Below are 18,025 nucleotides of genomic sequence, written 5' to 3' on the forward strand. Positions count from 1 at the left end.
ACATTCGAAACTCAATCAGGCGAGAATGCTCCAGAACTCAGGTTCGGCTCAAAAGTCTCATCGGCGGCGCCGTGACCTCTCACCGCACGCCATACTTCACATTCGTCAAAACTTTTTTTTTTAGGAAGAAAAAAACAAAAACAACACACTCAACACGCGCACACACACCGGACTTGGAATCTCTATACGAGCGTGAAAAGTTCAAAGGTTCGCGCCACTCCCGGTCAATCGTTCATGCTTCTCATGGGGCTTCTCATGTCTACAGGGCGATACACTCAACACTCCCAGTCTGACTCATCGTCCGGAACAGGTTTGGTCACAAGCTTACCCTAGATATAACAGCCATGCAATAAAACACTCTGAACATACTCGATAGCCCGTGACATTCACGTGCTGTAAACAGTTAACAAGCGTTATTATTCGGCAGTATAGCTAAAATTCCAAACATTCGGGTGGATCTGGGCAGATTGATTTTGCGGCTGCTCAGAGGCCTCTATGTCGTCGCCTTCTCTCTCCCCTCCGGTAGACCATTGCGCTCCCACAACTCGCGCTCAAACTCCTCGAGCGCAATGAAAAAGTCCTGGTCAAGTGAATCCGGATGGCTCTCCTGCGATAATTTCGACTGTTCCTTTGGGGAACCCGGGGGCATTGTCCTTGGCCGCTCGGTTGAGGGAGCCTCCTTGGTTTTAAGGTATGACCTGCCAAAATTAGCCTCTTTCAGTCGGTTCGCGTGGACCATAAACGAACCCCTGCCCCCGCTACTGCACCTCAAGCGGAATACCACTGGGCTCAATTTTTCCACGACCCGATACGGGCCCTTCCACTTGGGGGCCAGCTTTCGCGACAGGCCCTGCCCTGTCTGCTTTGCGCGGAGGTATACTCTTTCCCCTACTCCGAACTCCACGTCCGCTGAGCATTTGTCATGTCGCTCCTTCCGAGTCCCGGCGGCCTTGGTGTTAAGCTTCCGAGCTATATCATGAGCAAAGCGCAGTTGGAGCGAGAGTTCCTCCCTGTAACTTTCTAATGTCCCATAGTACGGAAGCTGAGGTCGCGTTTGAAGTTCATGATGGAGATCAGGGTCCCTACCATACAGGAGGAAGACCGGGGTGTCGTTCGTACTCCCGTGTGTGGCCGTATTATATGCGAACATAACATAGGGAAGCAACGCGTCCCAGTCCCTCTGGTCCTTCGCGACCAGATGAGTAAGTAGGCCTTTCACCGTCTGGTTCAGCCTTTCAACTGTGCCGTTGCCTTCGGGGTGCTACGGCGTTGTTTTGAGTTTCTCTACTCCGAGGAGCGTGCACACCTCCGTTATGAGACCCAATACGAAGTTGGTACCTGAAGCGGTTAGAAGTTAGTGTGGAACTTTCATGCTTAAGCACGATCCTCTCAATAAAACATCTCGCAACCATCTCAGCCTTCTGATCCGACAACGGCAGAGCCTCAGCAAACCTTGTGAGATGGTCAACGAAAACAAGGATGTAGCGGTGACCCTCAGCCGTAAGAGGCAACGGCCCCACAATATCCATGGCCGTTCGCTGGAATGGCTGACTCACCTCGTCGAACATTTGCAGGGGAGCCCTTCTTTTTTGCTTTGGCGTTTTTTTTTTTTGAGCTGGCAGGACTCGCAGCTCGCACAGTAGTCCCTGAATGACCCTCTCATGCCATCCCAAAAGAAAGACTTCTCAATCCTTTGCCTCGCTTTCTTTGCGCCAAAGTGGCCAGCGTAGGGGGCATTGTGAAACGCCCTGAGTACGTCGGGCACCATGATTTCTGGCACGACGAGTCTCTTTGCAAGGCCCTCTCTGCGACAGCCCCGACGCTCCGCAGAGATCTTGCAAAGCAAGCCGTGACTGTTCATTCTGTACTCAGAGCGTAGGGCAGGTTCGGAGTCAAGTCTCCCAAGCAATGCCCGCAGAGAAGGGTCCTTTTTCTGCTCTTCTTTTAACTTGTCCTCGCTAATTGTCGGGACATAAGGGGTGACGAAATGTACATTGGTTGAAACGCCATGATCCGGAACTGTTTGGATCAAGTAGTCCGCATTGCAGTGCGCCTTTCCTGCCTTGTGCTCGACTTCGAAATTGTACTCCTGCAGCTGAAGTTTCCACCTAGCTAGCCTAGAACTTGGGTTTCTCATGTTCATCATCCATCTGAAAGGACGGCAGTCTGTGACGATCTTAAAGCTAAGGCCATACAAGTAGCACCGAAAATGCCGGACCGCCCATATCAGTGCCAGGCATTCTTTTTCGGTGGCGCTGTAGGACTGCTCGGCCTTATTGAGCTGGCGGCTAGCATATGCCACGGGGTGTTCAAGGCCCTCGCGTCTCTGGGACAGGACAGCCCCAAGGGCATACTGGGATGCGTCTGTTGCGAGAATGAATGGAAGACGAAAATCCGGATACCTAAGTATCGGAGCCTCGACCAGTTTTTGCTTCAGGTTCACGAAGGCGCCCTCGACATCGTCAGTCCACTTGAACCTTGCATTCTTGGCCGTTAGACGCGCGAGAGGCTTCGCAACTCTAGAAAGCTGATTTATGTGCCGACGATTGTAGATATTAAATCCGGAGTCGGGCCAGCTGGCGAACTTTTTCAGCTCGTTCAGCAACAACCTCGGCGTTTTGGCTACCATCGTCCGCTTGTTCGTGGGGTACCATCGCGTCGATCATGGCCGTTGCTTTTCGCCCATGCACCAGCTAAAACGGTATTATTTCTGTGGTCTCTTGCACCGCCATGTTCTAAGCAAACGTTACGTAGGGTAACACCTCGTCCCACGTATTGTGCTCTACGTCAACATACATCGAGATCATGTCGGCGATAGTTTTGTTAAGCCTTTCCATTAGTCCATTTCTCTGCGGATGGAAGGCAGTAATTCGAAGGTGGCTGGTGCTACTGAAACGAAGGATTTCTTGCGTCAGCTTAGCCATGAACGGCTGAACGATGATCGACGGTCTGTAATGAGGACTTCGGGGGCGCCGTGCCCGAGGACAATGAACTCGATGAAAAACTTGGCGACTTCAACAGCCGTACCTGATAGAAGGGCCTTCGTCTCGGCGTACCGTGTGAGATAATCGATTCCGACAATTATCCATCAGTTTCTTTGCGTCGATGGTGGGAATGGTCCAAGTAAATCCACTCTGATTTTCTGGAATGGGGCAGATGGCGGGGCAATAGGCTGAAGAAGTCCTGCATATCTCGTCGGTGGTTTCTTCCGTCGTTGACACTAGTGGCAAGGTCAGGTGTAGTGGTGGACTGTCTTTGCAAGCTTGGGCCAGTAGTACTTTCCGCGTATCCTGGCAAGAGTCCTGCTGTAGCCAAAGAGTTCCACCGTCGGGTCATCCTAGCAGGCTTGAAATATTTACTCTCCAAAGGTGGAAGGGATCACCAACAGCGACGCCGTGTTGTTGTCGTTGATGTTCTCCTTGTAGAGAGCACATTGTCGGATGGATATGGTTGGCAACTTCGTACGAAAACGCGGGGAACAGCGCTTCCTTGTCCCTCTATGTGCTCGATGAGTGCTTGCAGCTTAGAGTCATCTCGTTAGAGGGCTGCCATGTCGCTGACATCCAGAGCGCCGAGGAAACTTTCACCGTCGTCGTCTTTGATGTAGGAAGGACCGGCCCCAACTGGTGCCTTTGACAGGCAGTCGGCGTCATTGTGCTTGTACACCACGGTCAACTCAAACCCCTGCGGTCGTGGGCTCTACCGGGCGAGTGGTCCAGAGGGGTCCTTCAGATTCGCGAGCCAGCAGAGCGAGTGGTGGTTCGTGACGGCGCAAAAAGGACTTCCATAAAAATATGGGCGGAACTTTGTTTTTGTCCAGACGATAGCGAGGCACACATTTTTAGTCGTTGAGTAGTTCCTCTCCGCCTTAGACAGCGTCCGACTCACGTACGTGATGACTTGCTCTGCCCGTCCTGTCTTTGGACTAGTTCCGCGTCAAGCCCGATTTTACTGGAATTCGTGTGGATCTCTGTTTCAGCGAACTGATCGAAATGGCCAAATATCGGGGGTGTCTGAAGTCTACGTTTGCGCTCATCGAATGACCGCGGGTGTTCTTCTGTCCGCTGTAACTTTACAGCGTCCTTTGTGGGGTACGTCAGCGGTGCGGGCAGCTTGGCGAGGTCCCGAACCGTCTGTAGCAGGCACGAAGGCCGAGAAATCTTTTAACTGCCTTCCTCTCAGACGGCGGCGTAAATGCAGCTACGGCGCAGGTCTTCTTCGGGTGAGGCAGGACACCTTTGTTGTTCACGACGTGGCCAAGGAACTTTAGTTCCCCATAGGCGAACCGACACTTTGTTTGCTTCAGCGACACTCCGGCGGCCTTGATGGCTCGAAGCACGGCTCGAAGTCACCTGAGTTGTTCGTCGAAGTGCCTTGAAAATACCACGACATTGTCCAGGTAGACGAGGCAGCTCTGTCATTTCAGACCAGCCAGCACAACGTTCATGACACGCTGGAAGGTGGCTGGTGCTGTACAAAGTCCGAACGGCGTCCCTTTGAACTCGTATAGTCCGTCGGGAGTGACGAAGGCAGTGTCCTCTGGTCGCGTTCGTCGACATCAATCTGCCAGTAGCCACTCTTTAGGTCCATCGACGAAAAATATCGGGAGTGGCGCAGTCTTGTCAACGTATTGCCGATGCGGGCGAGCGGATAGACGTCCTTCTTAGTCACAGCGTTCATTCGACGATTGTCCGCGTAGAACCTCAGGGTTCCGTTCTTTACAAGGAAGACTGCAGACGCCCACGTACTTTTTGAGGTTTGAATGATGTCGTCGTCGAGCATTTCCTAGACTTGATCTTGAGTCTTCTTCCTTTACCTTAAGGAAACTCGGTACCGCGAGTGGTGGACAGGGAGCACGTCGTCGTCGGTGAAAATCCGATGTTTTGCCATGAGCGTTTGGAGAACTTTCGAGGACGTGGCAAAACAGTCACTGGATTAAGCAAGGAGATCAACCAGTTGCAGCGCTTTGGAGCTGGGAGCTCGGGATCGATGTTGAACTGCGGGGGCGACGTACTCTTCTGCTGCGATGACGAGGTTTCCTCGCATATTGCGGTGACCACGGCTGGCGCCGGAGGCTCTCCAACATGGCCCACGGTGGTACACTTTGTTAGGCGCTGCGGCTCCTCTCGAAAGTTTGTCACGAAAACAGTTGTACGTCCTTCTTGGAGATCTGTTACGCCTCGTGCGAAGCCAATTCTTTTTCAAGGAGCAGTTGGACGCTGACTTCCAGAAGAGCTTCATCATGCATGGCTGCCTTGGTTATGACGGTTACGAAAGCACTCGTCGCCGGTGGAGGTTCACATGGTCGGCAATAACTCGAAACGCGGTTGACTTCGTGCTGGTATCCACCGGAGGCAGAAGAGGCTTTCGCAGCGTCAACTGGTTTGCCCCAAGGCCGCTGACGGCGCCATACTCACAGAGAAACTCCATTCCGAGGATAACGTCCCTCGCACACTTTTGCAGAGCGACCAACCTCACAGGGCACGCCTCACGGTGGATCTCGACGCCAGAAGTGCATCTCCCGACTGGTGTAATAAGGTGCCCTCCGGCGGTTCGTATTTGAGGTCCCTCCAACGGCGTCGTGACTTTTCGAAGGTGGCGAGAGAGTGTCCTACTCAAGAATGAGTAGTCTGTTCTGGTGTCCACGAGCGCCGATGCGTCGTTACCGTCGATAACAACGTTTAGGTTGCTGGGCACCGTTGCAGGGGCGCCGTTGATTGGGAGCGCTCCGGCGTTCTTGGAGGTTTTCACTCAGGTAGTTTTCGGCAACGTCATCTCCAGGCGTTGCCGCACTTAGTTACCCCGGAGACGCAGGGGAGACAGACTCTTTCTGAAAGAGCGTGGCACTGGGGACGCTTTTTTCGTGGAGATGGGGAGCAGGATTCACGGCGGAGAGACGGCGCTGAGGAGGCCGAGCGTTGAAAGTACTTCTTGATGTCGCGAGGGCGTTCGGCGTACCTCTGGCGTGGGTCGTTCGGGTGGAACTCACGCAGCCCCAGTTGTCGGTAGGGGTACCAACGGTAAATGTAGTCGGCTTCACCGCAGTGAAAGCAGATGGGTCGTCAATCCGCTGTTCTCCACACGTCGGTTTTCCTTGGCGCCGGTTGGTCTTGACGGGCGTACCGATGTCCTTCGTCGTTGCGTCGGGGGGATGCCTGCGTAGGTGAGTCTTATGGTGGCGCCACCGGGTAATGTTGAGCAGCTGGCGGCGGTCGTCGGGCGACTGCGCCCTAGGTCAGGGTCATCGGCTGCGGCCACGATGAAGGGGGGAACGGCAGAAACGCTCGCTGAACCTCGTCCCAAACAACCTCGGCAATAGAGATTGAGGCTGAACGCTCAGCATTCGGCAGAAGCTTCTTAAGATCCTCCCGTACGACGTCGCGTCTAGGCTTACGAATGCCCTGGATGTCATGGGCATGGTCGCAAGGGGACGGCGGAACCGCGCTGACGCCGGGTAGCCTGTGGTAGTGGCTGGTTCGGGCTTGCAGAGCACTCTCGATGTCCGTAGCATCGTAATGAGACCCTCGATCGTAGTGGACGGGTTCCGCACAAGGCCTCCGAAGGTAGTTTCCTTCACCTTTCGCATTAGAACCTTCAGCTTTTTTGCTTCAGGGACGTCAGGATCCGCGCGGCTTCTCAGTTGAAGACCATCTTCCACAAAGCTAACAACGCTGTCATTAAGTCCTCGATCACTCGCTTGGGGAATGTCTTCGGCGTGTTTTCTTCGTTGTTGGATGGTGAATGCTCTTCGTAACTCAGCTTTGAGTTGCTCCCAGGAAGTGATCGATGCTTCGTGGTTCTCGAAGCAGTTCCGCGCGGTTGCTTCCAGGGCAAAGTAAACATTCTGAAGACACGTTCCGGTGCCCCCCTGTTATGGCGGGCGACTTGTTCGTACTGTTGAACCCAGTCGTCGATGTCTTTGTGGCTTTTGCCGTAGAAGAGAGCCGGTCTCCGAGGAGCGACGGGCAGGTAGACGACGGAAGGGGCGGCCAGGTTCTGCTGGGACGCCGTCGTTGTCTTGGTGTTTGAGTTCTCGGGCAAAAGTCGAAACCCAGGAGGTTGTCTTTGAACACGGCGGCTGGCACGGGTTTTAGGGCTCGTCGACAGGGATCAGCTTTCAGGGATTTGAAAATGATCGAACCCGACAGATCTTCTCAGGGGTACGTTACACAGGCATAGAATCCCTCATCCCGCACCTCCACCAGAATGTCACGAATGACAAGTGATGAGGCGTCGAAAACTGAGGCAAACTAAACATTTAATGGGGCAAAATTGTGCCCAAAAAACGAAGTAGAAAAAGGCTAGAGTCGCAAACGTCGATGGCGGCGAAACAGCAGGATCAAACGCTGAAGGGAGACTGACTCCGCTCGCCACGCGTGGTACCTTATGTAGCCTCGTGCGTTTTTGGAACAATTTGCGTAAGACATTCGCTGCGTAGAACATTCGAAGCTCGATCCGACGAAAATGTTCTTGACCTCACGAGGACACCAAGTTGAAATAATAAATAAAAGGACATTCCGCTGGCAGGAACCGAACCTAGACCTTCCGCACGAGGGTCAAGCGCGGTGACCATTCGGCCGGGCACGCCTTCGCTCGGCGACGCGCGTGGCAATAGTTAGGGAAACAAAAATTGCTTAGAATGGCAAGAGGAATCATATCTTTGTCATTTTAAACATAGGCTACGTGGTGGAAGCTACCACCCTTTAACATCCATCCATCCATCCATTCATCCGTCCATCCGGCACAGCACTACATGACACATTGGCTTCATCTATCAGGTAGTTCTGGCAGGCTTCCGAACTGTTCATGACTAAAGTGAAGGTCTTTCCGTATTTTGGCAATAAAATCTACGCAATATTTATTACAAGTAGTCGCTTATATCATTGAAAGACACACGGGGAAATTATATTCTGGGCACCTTCATATACAATTATGTTTTTACAGGTTTGTCTAATCCACGCACATAAACCTTAAGATGCATGTAAAAAAAAAAAAAAAAAAAACTACACATACACTGAACGGCCTGAAAATGTTTCAATGTATGCGTCTTTTTTTTTTTTTTCATTTGCAGTCTTCAAGTTTATGTTATGTTCAGTTTATACCAGTTCGTGTTACAATTTCTTTCTTTCCTCATTTACTGACGACCGGACATAAGCTTTGATTTTTCAACGACAGCTTTTTTTTTGCAAACGCGGAAACAATATTGGCTCAGGTTCGATTCATCCAAACGATACGATAAAAAGATTCGATTGATCTGATCACGAGAATGTTTCAGCAGGTAACAAATTGTGACATCGATGATGAGAAGAAAAGTCTACGCACATTTGCACATTCGTGAACATAATTCGAACAACTGCCGGTCACTGAACGTACTATAGAATTGCGAGTTACGATTAAAAGTACAGACATTCCACTGTAGCCCAATAAATAATGAATGCACCGGAGACGGACTATTTCTGCTTAAAAGAGAAACTTTTTAGCCGGTGCCGACTGCCCGCAGGTGCAGATTATGCAGCGGTTTTTGAACATCGTTTATTACGACGACACGCGACAGTTGTTGTGAATGTTAATTTCGAATGATAAGCCTCTTTGTGCGTGGTAAAAGTGGGATTATTTCAAGGTGTGCTGCAAGTAATTTTCTTTTTACTTGTGAAACATGTACCAGGTGAGGGCTATAAACCGAAAGAGCGTTAAAGATAGGAACTAATTACGGTTTCCAAAAGACTTTTTATCACAGGCCTTGCACCGGCACCGAAACAATTCCGAACGGGGAAGCGACGTCCAACTACATATTTTAAACCATCGGTAACATTCAACGTACCAGCATTATACCAAACAATTCAGATAAGTTTCACAGTGATTATGAAACGCAATCTCGCGCAGATTTGAGGGCAACCAGTGAATAGATTCAACGCCTTAAGTTCATTTGGTTGCGTACCAGTGTCAAGTAGCATCTTGTTCAACTCGAAGCAGATACAAATTGCGCCAGGGTGATAAAAAAATTAATCGCACGCCATTTTAAATTTTTGTTGGATGCACTGTCTTTCCGTAGGAGGTTGCTCTCTCTCCAGTCTGTGCAGGTTCGAACGTGCTACGTCCGCACTGGCGCTTGTCAAAATGGCTGTCATCTGGATCAGGGCTTCCCAAACCCTGCAGACGGTGATAATGTCTCCCGTATGCAATGGACGAAGAAGTCGGCAGAACCAGCGCTACGGATGAAGAGAAGGAAGAAGAAGCGTTGGATTTCTGGTAGCTAGTCGGGTGTTCCCAGGCCGCACTGATGATGTCTCCCGTATAGGAGACGAAACGTCTGATAAATGTTGGTATTGTTATGCAAGTCGGAGGTATTTGTTTTTTCCCAAACCCCGGCCGGCGGAGGCCCCCTGACTGGCCCATGGCTTTCTGTGGCCCATCCAATGAAGCCAAGCCCGCAGCACACTTCTATCAGGCCCGCTGCTACCGGGGCAGAAAGAAACGCTTTTCAGGAAACGACGCCGCGGCGCACACCAAGCGCGCACACCACGAGAGAGAGCTGCCTATCGAAACGCGGGTTCTTTCACAGTATTAAGAATTGGATATTGTCATCGCCAGCAACCCCATTCTTAGTCCCCGCCTTATATCTCACTGTACGTATGTGAACATTCCTTCGAGTTCTGAGTACATTGTGCTTATTGTCCTTGTGTCGTAACTATCGAATATTGTTAGCATCAGTTCAACCGCTCCCATTATATCGCTTTGTGATAGTATGCCTGTTTCATTGCGCTTTGTTTTATGCTTAGTGAGTTTCATGGGTCCCAAGTATTGTGCAATGTCATAATTAGCTTAATTATGCATTTCAAATTAAAGTATACCCATCTAAGATATTTTTTCTTAATTTTACTCTAAATTTAACTTTTTCTATTTAAATGATTATCTAGGTTTATCTTTTTAGAATTTACTCAATGTTTTTCTGGCCCTGGAGACTGCGACAAATCCAGAATCCTGCCCCTTACCAAAAACGTTTGGAGACCCCTGACCCAGGTGATCGTCGTAGAACACCTGTAAGACGCTGGGTCTTTGACGCGTAAGTCGCAGCCTTTCTTTTTTCATGTCTGGAAGGTGTAGGCAAGCATCTTTATTCCGATGCCGATCATCCGGCAGCTAGGAAGCGCGACTCTTACACTGCAAAACCACCATCGCTGAAGGTTGCGAATAGCTGCTCAATTGCGATTGGCAAGGGAGCACAAGGTCTGCACAAGCCACTGTTTATTTTCTTCTGAGGGTGTCTCCGGTGCGAATACGTATATAAGACTTTGTGCAAATTGTAAAAAAAAAAGTATTATGCCGCTAAAGAAATGTTTGAATGAATACGTAAGGAAGGACGCACAATGTCAGCTACAATGGACGCCGTTCGCGTTCAGGACTGATGCCGACGTTGAGCGTTCATGTGTCTGCCGGACAGACGAGTGACAGTAGATGTTAGATTTGCAAATCGGCTGAGGTTGCGATAATCCCCGAGAGGCTTGTGTACTAATATATTCTACAGCCAGGAGGCGGATAATTTTTCAATCGCCCTGGTATTATGTGTAGTATTTTGTTTTTCTTACAAAAAGTAGGGGGAGTTTTCACCGAGTTATTTATTTATTTCATTTTCCCTCAAGGCCCGAGGCATTACAGACGGGGAGCGGAAAGAGAAACACAGAAAAGAAAAACAACCCTATAAATAGGTTAAAGACACTCAACAAATGAAAGATTAGTGATTGCAGTTTTGAAAATGTCATTGTCCCTGATGGTGGTATTTGTCCAGGGAAGGTGGTTCCATTCTGGTGATGTACGAGGGACGAAGGATGAATGAAATGTTGTTGTGTTAGAAATTGGAATGCCAACCTTGTGATTGTAATAGTTGCGAGAAGAAAGGTAAAAAGGACAGGATATTAGTTTGTCCCGCAGGATTGAATTGTCAAAATATATCTTATGGAATAAAGAAAGGCGGGAAATGCCACGGCGCAAGGCTAAATGCGGCAATAATAGAGTAGCTTTTATGGCGGGCACGCGAGCCGTGTTGTGGTAGTTAGAAAGGATGAAACGAGCTGATCTGTTTTGAACCGCTTCCAATGCAGTGATGAGGGTGACTTTTCCGGGATCCCAGTCAGATAATGCATATTCAAACCTTGGACGAATTAATGTTTTATAAAGGGTCAACTTTAGTGCAACTGGAGCTAATGAAAAATTTCGTTTAACATAATCTAACATGCGGTTAGCGTCAGACGAAACATACTGAATATGATTCTTCCATGAAAGGTCAGATGTTATGTGCACGCCTAGGTATTTATAAGAGGACTCCCGCTCCTTATAAACCTGATCAAGGAAATAGTTTGGATTGCCAGAAGATTGTCGAGATACACGCATAGACTTACATTTGTTAGCGTTAAGGCTCATTGACCATAAATCACAGCACTCAATGACAGTGTTAATGTCGGACTGTAGAACGCTGGTGTCATGATTATTTATTATTTCACGATAAAGGACACAGTCGCCAACAAACAGACGAGGAGATGTTAACCGGGAGGTCGTTAATATAAATTACAAATATCAAGGGCCCTAGAACAAATCCCTGAGGAACACCAGAAGTAACAGATACAAGACAGTACTTACTATTATTGACAGTAACAAATTGCGAGCGATCAGACAGAAAAGATTGAATCCATGAAAGTATGTTAGAATCTAAATTATGCTTAGAAAGTTTCAGAATCGGAAGTTTATGAGACACTTTATCGAACGCTTTTGCAAAATCTAGGAAAATGCACTCTGCCTGGAATTCTCGATCTAAAATGCAATGGAGGTCATGGGTGAAAGAGAGAAGCTGAGTCTCACATGAAAATGTCTTTCGAAATCTATGCTGGGAAAGGCTAAAAAAATTGTCAGACTCTAAAAAGTTGGCAATGTGGGAGAAGATGACATGCTCAAGTAGTTTGCAAGGTATGCTGGTTATTAAGATTGGGCCGGTAATTTGACCAGAATGCGTTACCAGCTTTGAGTATAGGTACCATCTGCCCTATCTTCCAGTCGAGAGGAAGAACGGCATCTTTATTCGACTGTTCGAACAACATAGTTAATATTATGAATGAGTAAAATTTAGTATTCTTAAGGAAGTTTAAATCGATACCATCGACTCCTGTTGAGAAGGAGGATGTGAGATTTTATAATTGAAATTACTCCAACATAATCAAGAGAAATCGAATTCATCGGCAGGTAATCAGTGCTAACCAGCAGTGGTTATCAAGGCGTCTTTCACCCAAAAAAAAATCAATGAAAACGCAATTAAATACATTTGCGCAGACTTCGCTAGGCATACTTTCACCACTTGAAGACATTAGTGTGACTGAAGAATGGGATTTTTTGTTCATAATGCTCCAAAATTGCTTAGGGTTATTTGTCATCATTGCTGGTAAGCTGCGTGTGAAAAAATCAATTTTGCCGTCTTCAATTGCTTTTTTTCATAAACTTAAGCAGCAGTGCGATAGTTCGACCAGCGACGTTCACATGTGCTGAATCTCGCTGCGCGGAATGAACGCTTTTTCTTATTGGAGAGGCGTTTTAGGGCCCTAGTAAACCAGGGTGACTGTGAGTTTTCAAACGCTCCTCTGAGTGGAATATGCTGATTGATAAGCATGTGTACCTTGGTTTTGTAAAGTTGCAATTTTCTTCTACTGATCGGCTCGAGAAACCTGCTAAAAACACGTCAAAAAAAGCTTCGAGGTCAATGTTAATTTTGATGAAGTCAGCTTTAGCATAATTACGAATTTGCTATGTGAGAGTTGATGACATAGGCACTGCTGCTTTAACATCGAAATGAAATATGGAATATTCACTAACTCCTGCAAGGTGTATTATCGGAGAAACAATATCAGAATGAGTTGCTAGAACAAGATCCAAGACAGTTGCTATCAATGGGGTCACTCGCGTGGGTTTCGTGACTAGCTGAGTCAAATTAAAATCTAGACACGGGGCGACAAAGTCTTTGCATTCATAAGATAAAGTCGTTGCAAGTATAGATTCAGACCAAACAATAGAAAGATAATTAAAATCGCCCAAAAGGAAAATAGGTGGACTGGGATAACGCACCATAAGGTCATTTAATGAACCATGCAAGGCTGTAACAAATGATGACGCCTAGGAGGGTGATCGATAGCACACTGCTATTATCCACTTTTGATGGTTGTTAACAATGCATACCCAAATAATTTCTAAATCACAGATCGTGTTTATACAGAAAGATCTAATGTAAGCTGCTACTGCAATTAACACTCCACCGCCGCTCTTATCTACTCTGTCGTCCCTGTAAATATTATACTTTTTATTGGCGCGAAAACTCTCATCATTACGCACCTTCCCATTTAACCAAGTTTCCGTTAAAACAATTACATGAGCATCAGTTGAATCAATAATTAAGCACAAGTCATCTCGTTGTTTAATGATGCTTCTAATATTTGTGTATATCACCGATACATCCGAGAAAGGTGACGCAGGCACTTTACACATCGCGGTCCGTTAACTCGATATCCACTGCCGAGGCGATTCACCGCTGGGAGCCAGATTTTACGTGGTAGACGGTATCGGAGACACGGAGGGGCCGACTTCATATGCGTTGTCATTCACCATGTCATAAGCGTAGCATATGTTGTTAATATGCATTTTGTTGTGCCGTAGTTAAAACTTGTCGCCTTTTTCTTTCGCGAATTCGATCAGCTTTTTTCGTGCTTGACGCATTCCAATCGAGTGGTCCTCGCTCACAGAAATGCGAACAGCCTTAAGCGTTATCCTTCGTTGCAGAGTTTGGTCTATAATCTTGTAAGATGAGAACTTCAGAATGACTGGGCGGCACTTTGTCTGACAGGATGTTCCAATTCTATGGGCCCGGATAATTGCTTCATTCGCAACTTGGAGATTAAGCGACTGCTGAAAAATATTTAAAATTTATTTCTCCGTTTGTGAAAAAGTTTCGGTTAGTGTGTCAACAATCCCAATAAAAACTAGATTGTCCCGGCGTGAACGATCTTCCGCGTCGTCCAAACGCGCTCTCAGTGCTTCGTTTTCCTTCTGCATCACCTCTGCGAAGCCTTGTGCCGTGTTGACGTCTTGCTAAAGTTGAGTGATAGCCGTAGTTTTATTTTAAACATCAGTTAGGCCAGCTTTTATATCAGTTATATCCACTTTAACGGCTTCTTGGTTTTTTTTTTTACTTCGCTTACTGAGGGAAGAATTCCTGATTGAGCTTGGTCTATTCTGAACGAACGCTCACTGACGACTTTCAACATTTGGTGCATTTCATTAAACTGCTTAATCTGTACATCACTCATCGGGCCGGGGTTAAACTTGACGTCTCCAGAAACCATGAGAAGAAGGCCCATTACGTCAACACATTCGCATAGTTGCACAAAGCACTTGTGAGCACGGGAACAGCAGTAAACACACATCACTTGTTTTTCTAGCGTTTAGCGAAGGAATTGGAGCAACCTGTGCAAACAACAAGAAAGCATGAGTTGACATCATCGTTTGGCCGGTCCCGTGCTCACTCCCTATCCTGCCGTTGCGGTCGCGCAGTAGCTCCGTAGCCCGTCAAGCAGTTTTGCCAGGAAGACACAGTTGGGGAGATAAGCCCGAGGCACGGGCGGTTTGCTCGGCGCGACGTACCTTTGGGCCAGCGTGCCTCGTCGTCGGTGACCATGTCGACGCCATCGTAGAGCTTCTTCCGAAACTCGGCCAGGTGGTTGGCCTGGGGAAAGTAGGCCGAAAAGCCCGTGATCACCAGGTCTTCGTCCGCCATTGTGTTCTGCAAAAAGGAAAGACCCGCCGGTGAGCAGACCATATACGGAGAGCAAGTGGCCCAAAACACCGCGTCCCTGGAACATCGGAAGGCAAATAGGGACACGCGAACCGACATCGAGAGCGCGACGCGCGCGATGACGAGGCAGGCGAGTGCGCACTTTCATTGCTCGACATCGGGGGAAAGACAAGCACGTTGGCGCATGTGGAGGGTAAACAAACGCAAGAGGTGCGCAAAGGGCAGGCGAACTTGCCTGTCGTGCCCAGCGTGACGAAAGCAGGCCGTTTCACGCAGTAGCTTAACAGCTTAAAGTAGGAACCGCATGTAAGCGATTTGGCGAGCGACGAGACAAGCGACGGCGATTATCTTCGCTGTCGATCGGGCAGTCGCGCGACGAGGTGAACCGCAGGAAAGCGGCGGGAGCAAGGGACGAAGGCGATGAGCGACATTTTCTAGAAATTGAAAAGCCGAGCAAAGCGACCAGCGATAGTGAGAAATCTCCGTCGCTCGTCGCTGACTCTCGCCGCAGTCGCTGTCGCTCGTCTGTTTGCTCGCTGAATCACTTAATTGCGATTCAGCCTTACCACAATCGCGCCATCTATCGGTTAGCCCCGAAACAAGTACAGTCTGTGTAGATTTGATTTTATACGTATCAGTAGTTCACCGTGAGCCCGAAATAATTATGTCGCAAGCGACAGTTTTCGATAGAAAACTGTCGCTTGCGTAAAGTGGTTTTTGTGGTAAAGTGGTAAAGTGGTTTTTCCATGTTTCTATGTTTAACATAGAAAAACCCCCCAGTTTGATTATACGCTATGGTTGGTGACAGGTGAAGACTACGACAAGGGGGGGGGGGGGGGGGCGGGTAGGGAAGCTCCCCCCCTACTCTCCCTCTTCCACTTTGACAGAGCGAACGCAGGAAAGGAGGTCGCCCCTCTCCAGCGTTCGCCCTGCTGCAGTGGAGGAGCTTCCACTTTACCGAAAATAAAGGAAAGTAATCCTCCCCTTCCAGATGGCGTCCGTGTGCTACTGTGCGGTTACGAAAGAACGCGAATGTGTGAACCAGGTTCTAGACCGAACGCAAGACCCAGCAGCTATCATCTCCGATGATCCCGAACATCGAGAGATTCAATCAAATCAAATCAAATCAAATCATTTATTCGCATATGCAACTACGGAAGCCGGAGCCACGGACAAGAAAGCCAATCTTTGTTGACTTGACGAGGTCCGGGCCCCAAGAGCTTGGCAGATGGTGACAGAGATGCAGGAAAAACAATCAGGGTAATAAATATGCAAACAACGCCTTAACTACAAGGTTAACAGAACTCAATACATAATATACAAAAAGTAGCTACAGTGATTTACAATTTACACTATAAATGCCAAGAATACATAAAGAATATTTATTGAGTAATGTGGGTACGTTATAATGTAGGGACTGCAATTAAGCCGTAGTTTGTACGATAACGGGACACTCTCCATTCCTCCGAGCAGCGGGTGCAGATGGTGGTTATATTTCTATGTAAATTTGATGTTTGCCTAAAAAAAAAAAAAAAAACAGTCATTTCTAGTGATGAAACACAAAATTACATAGTCAGAAGGTATCATACATTCGATTTATATTGATAATTTTGTATTTTTGAAATAATGATTAGGTGTGCAATAAATAACGAACGTTTCCAATAAAGTGTAACACTCTCTTTTGAAGCAATAGTATTTTGTTTAGATCTGATTTTGTCATCGTACCCCAAATGAAATGACAATACGTTATTTGTGATTAAAATGATGCATGATATATTTGTAATGTTATATTTTTGTGAAGAATGAAACGACGTCAAGCAATAATACCTACGATTTTTCATAATTTACTGGAAATATGATTTATATATACATCCCAAGACAAGTTTTCTGAAAATACAACACCCATTGTTTTATGATTTTTCACTAGTTCAACTAGCTTAGAATTAAAGTGGAGTGTTTTGTGTAGAGCTACATGTTTATTGATTGATCTAAGTAATATTGCTTCAGTTTTTGTTTCATTAACATTAAGCCCATTTGACTTTGAGCATATTGCAAATTTGGAGAGTATGATATTTCCTTCGATTATTAAGTTATCTGTATCCGCGTCAGAAAGAAACAGACTGGTGTCGTCTGCATACATTATGAAATGAGTGTCTTCATCCGTATTCATAATATCATATATATAAACATTAAATGGTAAGGGCCCCGATATGCTACCTTGTGGGACACCATATCTGATCGGCATAAAAGATGATAAATGTTCATCAAGGCACACATACTGCGTACGATCTTCTAGCTATGAACACAAAAGTGAAAGTGAGGGACCACGAATGCTGTACTGGTGTAATTTGTCAACAAGTATTTTGTGATTGATACAATCAAAGGCTTTGTGATTGATACAATCAAAGGCTTTGTCAAAAGTTTGTTTTCGATGTTATGTAGAATAATTTCTTTTTGGAAGAGGGGTGCGGATTCATTAGACTTTCTCTTTCTAAAACAGAACTGAGACTCAGAAAGTACTGAGTGTTTGACAAAAAAACTATCTAAATGACACAAAATAATCTTTTCGAGCTTTTCAGAAAACATTTTACCGATATAGGCCTATAATTAGACGAATAAATTACGTCATCACCCTTATACAGCACTTACAATTTTGCAGGTTTCATTTTCCTAGGAAACTCCTCACGACAAGCACAAATTGAAGATGTGTACAAGATATGGCGCAATAATGGCCAGAATATATTTAATGGATTTAAATTGGAGGTCATCAATATCAGACGTTTTACTATTTTTAGGCCCATAAATATTTTAAACACTCCATCATAAGTAGTAGGATCGAGCCCGCGGTGAAGACGACAACTGTTCTACCTGCTCGGGTGTTTGCGACAATTCCTGCGTGCCTCGAACAGTTCCCAAGGGGTGGAAATAATGGTCGTCCAAGGGGTGGAACTAATGGTTGTTTTAGGGGTGGAAATAATGGTCGTTTAAGGGGTGGAACTAATGGTTGTTTTAGGGGTGGAAATAATGGTGGTTTAAGGGGTGGAAATAATGGTCATCCAAGGGGTGGAAATAATGGTCGTTTAAAGGGTTGAGGTAATGGTCGTCCAAGGGGTGGAAATAATGGTCGTCCAAGGGGTGGAAATAATTGTCGTAATGGTCCGTTTCAACTCAAGTCCGACGGCGCCAATCGAGCATCGTAGC

General features: G+C 47.0%; 1 protein-coding gene across 1 annotated transcript in view; it reads right to left on the bottom strand.

Moving 5' to 3' along the window:
* LOC8052014 (fatty acid synthase-like) overlaps positions 1 to 14,806 on the bottom strand; it is a 119,179-nt gene extending 104,373 nt beyond the window's left edge. The window contains exon 1 of the mRNA XM_042294497.1: positions 14,674 to 14,806. Coding sequence (XP_042150431.1) covers positions 14,674 to 14,806 — 133 coding nt within the window. The remainder of the gene's footprint in view (positions 1 to 14,673) is intronic.
* Positions 14,807 to 18,025: the final 3,219 nt, after the last annotated feature.

Source organism: Ixodes scapularis, unplaced genomic scaffold (genome assembly GCF_016920785.2).
Source record: "Ixodes scapularis isolate PalLabHiFi unplaced genomic scaffold, ASM1692078v2 PGA_scaffold6__148_contigs__length_123643588, whole genome shotgun sequence".
Lineage (NCBI taxonomy): Eukaryota > Metazoa > Arthropoda > Arachnida > Ixodida > Ixodidae > Ixodes > Ixodes scapularis.